The 16,102-nt window shown below is 45.8% G+C and overlaps 1 protein-coding gene across 1 annotated transcript in view; it reads left to right on the top strand.

Moving 5' to 3' along the window:
* The window catches only part of LOC139762559 (uncharacterized), a 322,072-nt gene that overhangs the window by 113,685 nt on the left and 192,285 nt on the right, over window positions 1-16,102 (top strand). The window contains exon 4 of the mRNA XM_071687590.1: window positions 525-579. Coding sequence (XP_071543691.1) covers window positions 525-579 — 55 coding nt within the window. The remainder of the gene's footprint in view (window positions 1-524; window positions 580-16,102) is intronic.

The raw sequence follows: 16,102 nt of genomic DNA, 5'->3' as shown, positions 1-16,102 counted from the left end.
CATAAGCACAGCTCATTAGCAAACATGTATTCAAGGGAATGATTCATTGCGGAAGAATTTCTCGGTTAATCGACGGATTTATCACACTTTCATGATTGTTGGTAATTGACCGCTGCTGCTGCTTCTGTTACTTGTTTGTAACGTCTTCCCTCATAACTAACTCTTATATCATTTACTACTAAGTAACCCCCAAGAACCCTTCCCTCAGAGGTTCGTGCGGGTTCAAGGCTGCGCTGCAGTCGGTAGCAGAACGGATTACCTCCTGCATATATATATATATATATATATATATATATATATATATATATATATATATATATATATATATATATATATATACGGCCATATTATACTGGTACTGCTTTTAGGATAAAAGAGTTTACACTCAGGTGTGTCTTTATGCATAATGTAGTCTTTTGCTCTTTCAGTCGTTGACGATTCCATGACAAGGTTAATGATGTAGGTGGAGTGCTTGGCATAACGTAGATCTTATAAGCTAAACGATACTTGTTTCTCTTCTGCAGGTATGTGCGCGCTGAACCACTAGCTCTGGGAGTGGGTTGGCCTTGTGCGGAGACAGTAAGTGCGCCGGACTTTCTTCTTTTTTTTTTTCACGTACGGTAGATAGTCTTAGAAGCTATGTTTGTGTGATCATACTTGAATTGGTAGGCGTGGCTGTATTCATTTGCAGTCGTAGTTACTCCTGATTGTCGTCTGTGTTTCTTACAAATTTATGTGCTTGAGCTGATACCAGTGTGTGTTTCCCCCGTCACTTCAAACCACTATGCGTTCAGATTGCAGCTGCATATCGCTGGCAGACGAAGCCACTCAGTATGCAGGTCTCATAGGCAGACAGAGGCCTCAGAGGAGGAGCCACAGTCAGTCACTGATAAGCGCAGCGCTTCATTAATAGAAATGCACGGATGGCAGTTCTCAGCGAATTTGCCCCTTGGACACGACGCCACGACCTTTGGGTATGATATGACTTCTCACCTTTTTTTTGTAATACACGTAACGTATATAGCAGATGCCTTAGTTAGGCCTGTAAACCAAGCGACTGGAACGCTGCACTTCAAGTACACTGCGTGAGGAGAGGAGAGACACACTGGACAGTTGACGAGATACAGTGGGAAATAATGTGACAGGCCAGCAAGGTACGGCCCGCGGGTTCAGCTGGCAGTCTCTCACACACCTGCAGAGGGGGGAAGTGCGGAGGCGTGGCAAGCGGTGAATAATGAATACGGGTCGCACAGCCGGGGGAAAGAGAGGCTCCGGCCTGGTAAATGGGGGCCGACAAATCTTTCCTGGGGTAAGAGGGGAAAAACATAAGTGTAGCTAATATGTGTCTCAGATTGTTATATATATGTATATATATATGTATTATGTTAGATGTTGAATTTACCTTAGTGCTATAGCGCTCTTTTATACCTTAAACTTACCGTATGACGATGGCACTTTTATGTATTTTAAATTTACCGTGAACAAGCGGTGCTGTTTAATATATATTTTTTTTTTTCGTGCAAGAGCAATTGTATAGAATGAAGACTTAAAGAAAACGTTGAGTTGAGGAATTAGAGAATGTAATGTGACCTTTGGAGTTTCAGGTGTGGCCTCAATAATTGAAGCTGATGGGAGGAAGAGGAGGGACTGATTTGGAAAGTGGGAGAGCCCTGGAGAGTAAGGGTGATGGATACTGGCAATACAATTATTATCGAAAAAGACGTTACGGCTCCGTAGGAGAGCAGATTATAAGCAGAGGAAGGTCGCTGTAGCGGCTGCTGCAGGAGCGTGGAAGGTAGGTGGGCTGCGAGTGGGAATGGAAGCGGGGGATTGGTATCGCAAGATTCTAATCAGATTGGTCATTAGGTGGGCTCTTGAGATGATGGTGATGAGAGTGGGAGAAGGAGGGGTGCTGATGAAGGAGGAAGGGGAAGTACCTGCCATGGAAGCAGGCAAGGAAAGTGTGAGAGTAGAAGAATTGGCACGCGTAGTACAATTAAGAGAAGCACGACGTATAATGTACCAAGAACAGACTATGGAATCAGCGAAAAACACAGACATTGGGTTGATTTCCCGTTACCCCTTTATTCTTGGAGCGTTCTGGTTGGTTGATACACAAGAAGGATAATGTTGGAAGTCTGTGATTGGTTGATGCACACGAGGGGTGATGTTGAAATGATGAGATTGGTGGGTATACATGAGAGATGATGGTGAAACGTAGCAATTGGTTGATGCACGCGAGGTTTTTCATAATGTGAACGCAGTAACCTGAAACACACGGGTTTTAGCATTCCCAAAATTAACACTAGTGAGGAAGAGAATCGATAGATGAAATAGATCGAGGCATCATATATATAGAAGCCTATGGGTTTTATGAGATGTAAAATAGTTATAAAACAAATGAATAAAACCCTTTGATTGATGTAGTAGACCGTTTTTACATGATTTTCTTCGAAATAATGAAAACGAGATGCATTTTAACCGAGTAAATACCCCATGTTCCCCAGACTTACTTGGCAAGGCCACGCGCCTCTCCCACGTTCCACTTGATCCCTCATTAAAGAACTAAAGTACGAATGCCAGACCCTTTGGGTATGATGGCCTGGCCTTTGACCCGACCCTCGAGCTTTAGGTCAGAGGCCAGGCCCTCATACCCCAGGGATCTTAAAGTCGTGCTCAAGGAGTCGTACCTTTATGCTAAAGGAGCGTGTGTGTATACGCTCGTGAAAAGTGGTCATAAGTCACCATAAAGATCTCGGTAATTGCTCACACTTTCGGAAGGGTGAATTACGGCCTACCTCGCCATTCCCCCCGAACGGAGGTTGTTGCTCAGCCACCAAGGGGTTTGAAAACGCTGAGAGCCTTACGACATAAGGTCCTGAAATGATGTCGGGGAGCTACAGGATTAGATTGCGACTTGCCTGTACTTATCCCAGAAATTCGAAGTGATTAGAGTCTGAAAGTGAAGGTTGTGTTTGAACGCTGATATCTGTTTGTTGATAACCTCCTCCTACACATTAGGCTTTGAAAGTCAGTTTATGGTGTCTTCGGTGTTCTTGAGTGTTGTGGCTTCACAATGAGAACACGCACAAAAAACTTAGCGTACATTTTAAGTTCTAATTGCACCTTGGCTGAGAGAGGTCGTGCTGAAAGACTGTATTGATCCTTGACCTTGTCACGGGTCATAATTAGTGAAATGTTAACATCTCTTTGTACTTACTGCGCAATCTTGAGTGGGTGTTTTTTTTTTTTTCCCACTCGTTCTCACCCCATGTGAGCTTGACCCTAATTGTGAACATGGCACTTACAGAAGCAGTACGCCTTAGTGCCTCGTGTGTTCTGGAGGTCCTTCCACCTTCATGGCTCGGTCTGGGACGTAACCTTATCAAGAGTTCGTGTAACTCCACAGGTCAGCCCACGACCAAGCAAGGTGTCGTGTTGGTCTTCTGGTCAGCAAGGATTCTGAAGGTGTTGAATTTTTCCTTTGTTTGTGTTAACTCGAGGGCGCTCGCTTGTGCTTCTCCACTTGTGATATTGTTTACGTAAGGTTATTCTTGCAGTGGCCTAACCAAGTAAACAAGGATGTAATACGATACCCAGAATTAACAGATATTTTACTCTCTGGTGTCTTTGACTAAGAGTAGTGCATTTTACTCTCTGGTGTCTTTGACTAAGAGTAGTGCATTGCCTAAAAAGAACTGTGATTTCGCTAAGAGCATTAGATCACCGAGGAACAGTGGGATGACTGAGAGAAATAAGTCAAAAGGAAAACATTTCATTGACTGAAAGCAGAATATTGACCGGGAAGTTTGCACTGACGACTGAGAGCAGTGGATTTTAAGTAGAACAGTGAAGTAGACTGACAGTTGTAGTGAAATGACTAGAATAGTGGATTGGCAGAAAGTAGATCAGGTTAAAGCATTGAACCAACCGACAGCAGGTGATCAGGGGCAGTGATTGGCCAGAGAGCCATGGACTAGGGACGGAGGAGCGAGGGAAGATATGGTAATCATTACCACCATTATTTGAGGATGTGACCTCCGGTGGTGGTTTGGGGGTAAGAGTGACTATAATAGCCCTCGCTGCCGGGCAAATAATGTGTTCATAGGACCATCTGGTTTTGTTGGTGGGACTTGAATGGTAGGGGCACCACAGACAGTGTTTGTGGAGGGAATATTTGTAACCAACGTCACCTGGGCTTCATTTAAGTGTCTTTTTAACTTCTCGTTTTACGTGATGTTTGAACCTTGTTCTGGTGAGTGATTCAACCGTCAATTTGAACCAATTCGCCCGATGAAAATCTTGCATCGCAGTGTCTTTAGACGGAAGGACCTCTTTGTTTATATAATGTTACAAGGTAATTGACTTTGGAAGAAGACTATTAGAAAGTTATTAGAAAAAAGTAAAGTCCTCTGATTTTTCCTTTAGCTTCTTCGCACGGTAAGCCATTGTGTCGGCCGTGATAACGTGGGCGTTCCGCGAGGTAAGGTCACACGCTGGGGGGAATACTCTCACGTCATTCATAAAAAAAACGTTCCCTTCATTTCCGTTGTGTTGGGCTGTCGTCGGCGGCGATGGAGGTGACACACACACACACACACACACACACACACACACACACACACACACACTCCACCACCTCCGTCGTTCTGCCATTGTACTGACCGGCGCGGTAGGCATAGTAATGGACTTGTCTTTCTGTTGGTGGCTCCTGTTGCTGCTGCTGCTGCTGTTGCCACTGCTGTTCTTGCTGCTACTATTTCAGCTAATGGTACTGTCGGTCCTCTTAGTGCTGCTACTGCTGCTGCAACTGATAGTCCTTGTGCTGCTTGCTGTTTCCTGCTGCTGATACTCCTCCTGCTTTTCCAGTTACTCCCGCTTCTGCTGTTCTGCTTGGCAGGGGCCGCTCTCCCTCCCCTTCAGCCACCGGCGTGGATGGCATGGCAGGGCGTTTGGAAAATAAAAACGGTGGAAAGAATGGGAATTTCCATTTCGGGCGTTGCGTGTGATTGGAAAGTTGAGTGGGGATCAGATGGTTGGGTGAGAGGCCATTGTTGCGTACGTCAGGTGGGCTGCAAGGCTGGCAAAAGAAATTTCGATAGGGGTAACTCTTGTGTACCAATATATATATATATATATATATATATATATATATATATATATGAAATTGTTTGTGTAGTGTTTGCATTTACTTTGAGCCGAAATCTGCGGAAACCACGCCAGGGAAATTAAGGGTAGGTGTAGTAGGTCAGGCAAATGAGTTTAGGTAAACTAGGTCAGGCACAGTAGGTTATGTAAACTAGCTCGGGTATGCTAGACCAGGTAAACTAATTTAGGCACGGGAGGTCGGGGTTGGAAAGAGGTCAAATGAACCATTGCAGGAAAGTCGGGAGGGTACTTATTGTCCTCTTATTTGGACATCATTGTTTTGGAACGACTGCGACCAAAAGGATGGGGTTAGAAACCCAGGCAGTTTAGTAGCTGGAGCTGGTCCTGTAAATCTAGCGTACTTCCTGTACTCCATACTTATGTAAAAAGTATTTGATGTACACAACTTTATTTTTCTCTTCCTTTGTATTTTTTTTGGCTCCAGTCACGGATTAAAGTCCACATCAAGGCTGGATCTTAAAGCATATTCCATGAACACCCCTTAATGTGTCTGGAAGCCCGTGATTATCATTATTATTATTATTATTATTTTTTTTTCACCTGGTTTTGAAGCCCGCCAGTAGTGGAGCTGGTCGGTTGTGTTGCAACAGTTTCGCCCGTTTCGGCACCATGGGTGAATATTTGACTTGCGCCGGCATCACCCGATGAACAGAGAGAGAGAGAGACCTTGCCGTAACCCCTCAGTTCGTGTGTTTTAATGAAATTCCAGAGATCCGAAGAGCACATCCGATAGAGGCCATTCCCTCACCCGTGCCGCGGTGTCGAGTGATGCCAGATTTGCGTAGGGGAGTGTCAGAGGGACGTTGGCATTGTGGGGGAGAGGAGGGAGGATGCCTTACGAATTATACCATGTAATGGCTGCGTAGGTCCTCTACCCCCAACAGCTCGGTCTGGAACCCGCCTTTCCATAGGTTTTGTGGGTCTTCTTTTCACCCCCCCTCGTAACTCGGATTCGGACCATGTTTCCATTATGAGTTTTGTGTTTCGTCAGACTTTCTAAGACCGCGCGGGTTGTAGGTCTCGGCAACCATCTCATCCTGGCTGTTCACGTTCACTGTTTAGGTACTTGTTCCAACCAGGCTCTTTTAAACCCCTGAGCGCGATGGTACAGTCCTTCAGCACGATGGTATGAGCCCTAAGCAGGACTGTACGACACACCTCGTTGTTGCTGGTGATTTTCACGTTTTCTTTAATATAATTGTGAGATCATAACTCTTCATTTGTGTCTGGTACCCTTGTATTATATTTTATTCCCTTTGTCACTCCCCTCTTGAAATGAATGTTATTCCATTAGAGTCTAAACATCCTCACTGATCTATATCTTCAATTTCCTGATTCAGTGAAATTTAACCTTGCTTTATGTATTTCTATGTTTCTGTGCTTCCTTCTTCAGCTTTTGTTCTGGTGGAACGCGAGGCGGGTCTATGTCTCGTACGATTTGTATATATTTTGGCTAATTTTCCTCCCGGAATACGTATGTCCATAATTTAGTAGGTAATCATTTTGTGCAATATATTCGGGACATGATTATATTATCAGGAGGCGAGTCGTCTAATACACGATTGGGAATGATATGAGGAGTGTATGAGGTGGAAGTCTTGCTACCACCAGCGCCTCCTCCACTACCACTGTGGGGGAGACATGGTTTAGACGACCCCATCACTAGCCCCCAACACTGGGAACCTCATGACAGAGACGGTGTCGATAGAAATCCTACTCACCACCACTGCTGTTGGGGTGTGTGACACGGTGGAGACAGTGTGGGTGGTGGAAGTCCCCCTTCCCCTCACACCAACCAGCGCCACCATGCATGGGAGGGACGTGGTCGAGTGTTCCGTTGTGCTCTCCTCGAGGGTTGCTTCCCCAACTCATCACTTAGTGCGCCGTTCCTCCCATTACCCTTTCTAACCCCCAAGTCACACTACTCTGTTTATCCCGTGCTCGTTCCTCCCGCCATACCCTCCCCCACACGTCCCATACACATGCTCTTGTATAATCCCTCCCTCGTCCTTGCGCCCCCTCCCAGTAACCCTCTGCTCATTCCCTTCATTCCACTCCCACCCTCCCTTTCTCGTAACCTTCCCCAAGCATGCCCCTCTCATCCCTAAGTCTGCCTACTCCCATCCTCCTCCCTTTATACCTTTCAAATCCCTCTCTATCCCGCCCACTCTCCCGTCCATATCCAGGACACCCCCTCCGTCCCACGGACGACCTCCGCGACGTGGGAGAGATCTGTGTTGATACTGTGTGTGGCGGAGGACTTGGGCCAACGCAGAGCCCCACTGGTCAGTAGATGATTACTAAAACAAACGCAGTGTGCAGTTGCTTGCTGTTGATTCTATCATCATTCGAGATTTAACGGACTATCATTTCCCTCCATAAAGTAACGAGAGATGAAATTAGACCTGTTAAATCAGCAAGAATATGGGTTACATTGTTTCAGAAATGAGAATTGTCTTCTTTTCTTTTTTTTTATATTCATGATGCTGAACTGGTGTGGGTGTGAGTGTGGTGAGGGAGGCCAGAGTGGGTTGAGAGGGCCGGCAGAGGACCCACTTGACCAGGGCTGGCACGGGGAGGGGCTCACGACTCTGCGACAGAGCCAGCACAGTCCATATTTACCCCCAGGATTGGAGCAGCCCCTCGACATGCACCTTGCACGCCCTCAGCCCGACCACTGCCGCTGCCCCCACTGTGCACGTTCTTCTTTATCCAGTGGAGTTTCACTGTTCGTGGGTTCTTGCCCCAGTTTTGTGAGAAGTACTGTGGGTTAGGGACTGCGGTATCCCTATCTCTGTCCGTCCATTGTTTGTTTGCCTGCCTGTATGTTGTCATGCGGGATATATATATATATATATATATATATATATATATATATATATATATATATATATATATATATATATACACACATATATATATATATATATATATATATATATATATATATATATATATATATATATATATATATATATATATATATATATATATATATTAGAGGCTCCAGTCACAGATAAAAGTCCTTAAATGTAGTGAGGTTAATAAATGAGGAAGAGAAGACGCGAGGGGAAAGTTTTGACGAATATCAGAGGAAGTGAGAAACTCGTCATTTGAAAAATGCCGGGTCGTAGTTATTGGGGAAAGGCCTTAGAAGACAGAGAGGTCCAAAGCTTCGAGGTGTAGGAAGAGAAACGGTTTTGAGGCAGTTCTTTGTCGACTGAGAATTGCTGGTACTGTGTTTGACCCACCGTCACTTAGTGGAGGGCTAACCCGCAGTGGCAGTGTTGCCGTGGAGCATGTACTAATGAAATGGTGGAAGTATAGAAGTCCCAGAGTCAGATATGAGTTACAATAATAACTGGAAGGAAGAGAAAAGTGTCAGAAAGACGATTGGTATATAAACTGACTGATTAAGCCAAAATACTAGTTTTAAGTTTTTAGATTCTTTCGTAGGAAGCCAAGATATATAAATCCATGTATATAGTTGGTAAGATTTTAGATATATTGATATATAAGTCCGTGTTTATAGTTGTAAATTTTTTAGATATCTTTTTAAAGATGCTGAGGTATATGATTTATTAACTCGTGTTTTTGGATAACTTGTCGTGCTAAGACGTGCTCATTAACCAATAGATGACAGCTTTTACTGCAACTTCCACACAGTCGGTAAATCAGTCGGTGATGTTTACAAACATTCATTCTTTAAGTATAGCTTCATGAAGAGATGATTGCGATACATTTCAAGCTGGTGACAGCTTTATGGGCACAAAACTGAAGGAATATGTGCTCGTAACTTTTTTTTTTTGTACCCGGTACATCAACTTTATCCAAACTGGAATCCAGGAATCCCATGTCCCCAGCTTAATCCAAGCTGAGATGTCAGGACCCAGCATTTTAACCCGGGGCCTCCAGGTTATTCTAAGCTGAGATGCAAGGACTCAAACATTTTAGCCCGGACCTCCAGCTTGATCCAGACCCAGAGGCATGGACCCCATCTGTTAAAATCTAAGCGGGATATGAACCCCTCTCTCGATATGAACCCCCCTCTCTCTCTATATATGTGCATACTTCAGGGTATGGAAATGTACTTTATTGTTTTGCAGATTTGCAGTATTTAGACACAACACGAACCTTTCGGCTCTTTTTTTTTCCCCCTTTTCTCCACGTATATATATATTTTTTCTCCTTCTCTACCTCCCTTTTCAATTATTCCCTTGTCTAGTCTGTCCTATTCCATAACTCTCTACTCCTTTCTTTCCACTTCATCATTTATCACCTGTCATCTATTTCCCTTAATCCTCTATTCACTCCATTCTCCTTCCTCATCTCTCATTTTCCTCTACTCTCTTTCATTGTCTCCTTTTTTTTTTTAATGCATTTAGAGAATGTCGATAGAGGTAGCCAAGTATCTCCTTTAGAGCAGGGGGAAGAAAATGTATGAATTGCTTATTTCCTTAATTTTTTTCTTCTTTTGTCCCGAATTAACATTTTTTTTTTTTTATGTCACCCATTTTACACCTATTCGTCTATCTCCTACCTATCGTCCTCTCTTGTCTTTTTCCTGTCTTTTTTTGCAGCCTCCAACACGAGCTTCCCCAGGGACCAGCTGGTGCTCTTGCGTCATTGGTTCCCCCCCCTTTCCCCTTCCCCCCCTAACCTCTCCCTCATTAGGCCCGCCCCTGGGGGAGAGTCAGTGACGTCACCCATATCCTCTTTATAGCTCGCGTGGGTGACCCTGTAGCCTCGGGATGACCTTAGCTTGTCCCTCGAAGTGAGTTCGAAGGTCATGCCATGTCGCTGGTTCTCCAGTGGGCGTTGGCCTCTGAAAGAAGGATGAACTGGATATGTTTACTTCGTAAAGTGCGCTTTCGCAGTAGTTGGAGGTCTCTCCATGCAGGTGTCTCGTCGATTTGAAAACGTTGGTGATACGCGACACCAGCCAGGATGGTCTAAACACCTGCTGGCTTTATCAACTTGAGACAGTCCCGTACCCTACCGGTTGCAGACGTGCTTCGTGGCTTAAGAATTGTGGCCACGCACTTGTTCAGTAGTTCGTAATGTATTTATTGTTAATGGTAATATATATCTGTCGTCAACGGAGATGTTATCGAATGATTGCTTTTCACAACTCTGGAGCGAGTCTGATGTATTAATAGTGTTCAAACAAGACCTCGGTTTACACAATTAGGGTGATGTCTTTTCATATGGGGAGGATGAGTAAGGAGAGACTGAGTAAGAGGATGTACATATTAGAAGTAAGGGGAAAGGAAGATGAGATCGAGGACGAGATAGAACAATGGAGTGAAAGATGCTGTGAATTATTGGGGCTTGAACATGCAGGAGGGTGTGAGGCGTGCATGGGACAAAGAAGTGATATACTGGAGGTGAAATATGGACACTGGGCTGAACCAGAGCATATGAAGCGATCAGGGAGACCACAGATAGGTCTGTGGAGTTTGGTTGTGGATAGGGTATCTATGCATTACGGTTAGCGAGTGGATATGAGCGAATGATGCCGTTCTTCGTCTGTTCCCGCTGCTGCCTCGCCGCGCGGGAAACTGGGGGGAACAATTGTCTCCATTAACGTGGGGGAGCTTATTATTAGCATCGTTTGTCTTCAACGTAACCTAATTTATACATCACCAAGATAAATGCTCTTCCCACACAAGTTTGGAACTGTATTGAAATCGTCCAGTCATTAGCGCAAGTCGTAAAAATGCAACCCTCTCTTATCAAACGGTAGATTGGCTTCCATTGTTGTTGGGTATGATACTGGGTGGGCGAATGGTGCCGCCACCATTACCTCATAACATTCGTAATTAAAATCACTGATGGTACAGTCTATTTATTTTTATCACACTTTCTTAATGTCGGGAGCTGATGGGATTCTTCATAATCCATTCGATTCACAGTGGTATACCCCACACATCAAACCTCTGTCACTACTCCCATTTGCCTCGTTCTCTAGCTTTATTTATTTGTGAGGTTAGAAGGAGAGGAAGAAGTGGGAGATGAGATGGAACAGTCTGAAACTGGAGGAGAAGGGTTGAATTATCCATGATGTATGGCGGGGGTTTTCTGATGTACGTATTTTTTTTCTTCTTTCTGTTGAAGTATATTCTTGGTGCCTTACTGCCGGCAGACTGGGGAAGGTTATGTATGTAGTTAGGTCGTTTGGGAAGGGAGATGAGCTGAGTTGAGGTAAGCGTTGTTCGGTTGTGTACGTCCACCCCCCATTCTTCCCAAACCCCCCCATTTTGACTGATGTTTATTTAACGCTGCCTCTGGCTTGTTGTGGGACCTCTGTTCCCCTCCTCTACCTCATGTAATGACCCCCCTTTTACTACCCCGCCTTAACTCTCTTTGGAACCCAACGCCATTCACCATATTTCCACCACCACCCGTCTGGTTTGGGACCCAACGCCATCCACCATATTTCCACCACCACCCGTCTGGTTTGGGACCCAACGCCACCCAGCCATGACCCACCCTCCCCATCTAATCCCACGTTTCATGACCCCCTTTGGCCTGGGGTTCACCGTAGACTTGCCCCTCGTCCCTCGCCACAGGAAACATGATCAGGATGGCCGGTATCGCTCACGTCGCAAGGGCCCGGGGGTGGAGGGAGGGGCGTGTCTGGCCAGCCAGCTAGCGGCCATGTTGGATTAACAAGGGTGAGGGAAGAAGAAGGAGGAGGAGGAGGAGGAGGAGGAGGGAGGGGATTGAGGGAGGAAGGGAGTCGTCGGCTGGATCACAAAGTTTGATTGATCTGCTGATATGGTCTTCTTCCTGGTGATTGGCTTGAGAAGCTGCCCTTAATGGAGTCGTTTGATGGATCAAGGGCTGGAGGCAGCAGCGCCCTTTACATATAAGTAATTGTGATATTGATAATTATGTAACCGATGCTACTACCACTACTGATAATAGTAATTACCGTAATGATAATGATAGAAAAAGGATTATGAGCTGAGTGCAGCGAAAAGCTGAAAATGCAAGGAAATTACACAAAACATCGTAACTATAACAAGGAGGGTGAGATGGGGGTAAACAGACAGTCTTGACGCAAACACTGGGATGAGAGTCTGTTGGTTAGTTGTTACATTCTCAGTGGTTGTGCTGGGGTTGTTTTTTTTTTGTGTGGAGGTCTGTACGGGTTCGGGTAGGCTCAAGGAGGTCTTGGTGCCTCACGTTTAAAACACGGGGACGCAAGGGTTTCCTGATGACAAAGACCCTTTGTGACCTCTGAGATCCTTTTGCGCTACCGCTCACAGGATGAGCATCGGGGTGTGCGCACACAATAAACTATCTACCGGCACAAATCAAAAGTGGTGGCAGGAGGTGACGTGGTCGAGAATGGTAAAGGAGACTGCTGCTCTGCCGGATGAGGCCCCCCCCCCATTGACGGGAGGACCGACCTGCTCAGCTCCTCGTGTTTGGTGTTGTAAGACCGAGAATATCCGGCATGCCCTCCTCTACGCCTTTTCTAGTAGTCCCCGATGTGTGGTGGTGGTGGTGCGTAGTGGGAGGAAGACCAAGCGGTGGGGAGGAGGCGTAGGTATGCAAGTTTAAGGAGAATGAAAATTGTGCTCTTGTCTTCAGGCGCAGGTGTCAGTCCTCGAGGCAGAGCGATAGCTAGAGGATATGATAAAGTTGGTGTCGTGTTCCCTCCGGCTTAGTTTATTGCCCAGAGTGACTTAGGGAAGTTTGGTGAACTGAACAACTTGGAGGTGGCTGGGGGCTTAGTGTATATCGAGACAGTGGGACGGGGATGGATGGAAGAGGGATGGAAGAGGGTCTTGATGTGCTTGATGACCACGGTTTTGGTTCGGTCGAGGGTGACTTGGTTGGCGGTGGTCCTCGAGCTATGGAGTTTGTCGAGGGGTGTGTGTTTCGTAGGGCGATGTGGTTGGGAGAAACTGTCGTCAACTCTGGGAGCAGTGGTAAGGGTCGTCGACGTATTTCTGTTGACGTACATCCACCAGGGCGTCTTTTATGAGGATGAGGAAGCACGGGTGCGTCTTTGCGAATAATGGACGTAATGAGTAGTTTCCCGGTAGCGAGGCAGGAGAGGCAGCGGCTCATTGTGTAGCCATGACATTGTTGTTGCGAGATGGAGAGAGAGGAGCAGTGCGTTCCACCGTCCCTCCCCGCCCGCACCTTACGCTGCCTAGGGTGTAGAGAGGTTGAATGGTGTTCCGCAGTGCACAGGTCTCCATTCCCTGCCGCTCCTCATGCCGCCTGGGGTACGTGGTAAGTTCGAGCTGGTGTACTGTGGCTGGAGCAGGACGTCTCCAGTGGGCACTTGTGTAGGAGGAAAAAGTGAGTAGAAGGATGAAAAAATGTGGGGAAAAAGCAAATATATGTTGTAGGGTGTAGGAGCGGGAGGATAATTTTGCCAGGGGAATTGGCAGGAGAGAGAGAGGGGGGGAGTGCGGGGAGGAAAAGAGGATTTAGGAGGGTGTAAAATGTGAGGATGTGATGCAGGAGGGCGCAGGGAAGGGATGGGAAACGTACGAGGGTGTGTGAAAGATGGATGATTAGAGATGATGTAGAACTCGGACAAGGCCGGGAAAAGGAAAGGTATGGTGGGAGAGAAGGGAGGCATCAGGAATGAAGGAAAGGGGAAATGGATACATAAGAAAATGTAGAGAGTAGCTGGGAGATAACAACGGGGCAAACTGAATAGAGCGACGGTTTGTGAAGTTACTGTGAAGACATTAGTTGTAGGACTTGGACGGGTTTATATCGTGAGAAGTACTGCCTAGCTCAAAATATTTTGCTCATGTATATATATATATATATATATATATATATATATATATATATATATATATATATATATATATATATATATATTTCTTTTTTCTTTCTTTCAAACTATTCGCCATTTTCCGCGTTAGCGAGGTAGCGTTAAGAACAGAGGACTGGGCCTTTGAGGGAATATCCTCACCTGGCCCCCTTCTCTGTTCCTTCTTTTGGAAAAAAAGAAAAAAAAAAGAAAAGAAAATAAAGAGAGGGGAGGATTTCCAGCCCCCCGCTCCCGTCCATTTATTATTTATCCGGAGAGTAGACAGTCATCACTGTCCTGTCCCTTTAGCCTGACCTTAAGGGTCAAATCAGATTAACGCCGTCGTGCCGTCTAAAGACTCACACTGTCGTGCTGAGGGGTCGTGTTGCCGTGTGCCTGAACAATGCTAGTAGGTTTCGTTGAAGATATACTCCGTGTTTAGGAAGCGTATACTGAACGTGCTATACATGGAAATTACTCAGTAGATTTGCCTATGTTGTTTGAATGTAACTTTCTTCGTATAGAATGGTGAAAATATGATATCCCCTCTCCTCTCTCTCTCTCTCTCTCTCTCTCTCTCTCTCTCTCTCTCTCTCTCTCTCTCTCCCCCACCCCCCTCGTCGAGAGCTAATGATATGAACCTATTAGTCGAATGGGTAATTATCCTAAGCTCGTAATTTTGCCTCTTGTTATTGGTGATAATGAAATGATTATTATGAGCCGGAAGCGTGAAAAGTAATCATGATATTTTTTTTCCTCCAAAGTCGGAACAAGTTAATCTGCCTTGGAAAATGTTAATTAGTATACTCGTACGAAAAGTTAATTAGTGACGAGAACCATTAATTAGCGGTAATCACCGGGGGGGGGGGGGGGTAAGTAACGTCTCTCACTTTGGAAGATGTGTGGCTACGTGTTGGCACAAAGGGCATGGAGGACGTGAAATACTACTTACTGCCAGAGTCGTGCTAAATGGTCGCACCGTCGTGGTCACGGAGGGTTAATGCCGGAGTAGCGCCAGTAACGGTGTACTACGGCGGGTGGAAGACGAAGGCCTGGACGTTTGCGAACCTTGAAGTAAGCGATCATCCCCGCTTCGTCCTCCCGCATGCCACCGCCCACGGGATGCGTGGCAGAGCACAATTACTCCGTCGGTTTTTTGCGACGAAAGAAGAAAAAGAAGATGAGAAGAATTCATCTTCGGTGGGTTGTTAGGATGTGGCTAATACGATATAATAGTACCATCTTATTACACAACCTTGAGATGAACTGGATTCTGGCCATTTAATTAGGAATCCGTAACTTTGCGCGAGTCTTATACACACAGTGAGTGTATGTGCGAGGTCTTGGATTTACCTTTAATACCTGAGGAAATTGTCAAGGGATTTTTACGGGTTGTAACTCGACGTTGACGGCTTTAATGACCCCGGCAGTTGACAGGCCCATTTACCCTCCACCAACCTCAGTGCTTCTCATTTCTCTACGGTGTAAAAGTTTGCCGGTATAGTTAAGGTAATCAGAACTCACCCTTTTCGGTAGAGATGAAATGTTCATTTGGATGTGCTTTGCAGCTTAGTGTTTGCGTAGGGATGTTACATGTGAGGTGGTATGATGCAGGTGTTGTGGGTTGGAGACCAGGGAAAGTACTCATGGCGAACATGGGTGTCGTGTCTTACGGCTGGCCACCTGTGTGTGTGTGGATCTTCGGGGATATACGAAAACCCATCCCACTCCCCCCAGTCCCTCGTCCCCCAGATCGAATGATCTCAATCGGGAATGTATCGGTCGTTATACTCAGTCATGTATGGCTAGGTAGAATGCTATATCCCTGATCTACGGCCGTGGCCTAAGGTAAGGCAAACGCGTGGAGCAGCGCGGGGTAGTGATGGTGATAATGTTTGTGCGAGAGAGAGAACCGGGTGATTCTCTAGTACGTGTGGAGAAAGGGAGGATCCGTCATTGTGTCCGGTACCCCATGTATTACAGACAGTAGGACGTTCACGATCTCATTTCACGTTGGCTGGGATGGGATGGAGAGGTGGGTGGTGGGAAAGGGAACATCTCATTCCTCTGATGCTATTCATTGTCGGAGTTCTTGGCCGTCTGATGCTTAGAAGAGGAGGGTTGAAGCGTGAGCCATACGAT

Source organism: Panulirus ornatus, chromosome 43, assembly GCF_036320965.1.
Source record: "Panulirus ornatus isolate Po-2019 chromosome 43, ASM3632096v1, whole genome shotgun sequence".
In the NCBI taxonomy this organism is placed as follows: Eukaryota; Metazoa; Arthropoda; class Malacostraca; order Decapoda; family Palinuridae; genus Panulirus; species Panulirus ornatus.
The sequence above is the reverse complement of the archived record's forward strand: the minus strand, read 5'-3'. Positions and strand labels throughout refer to the sequence as shown.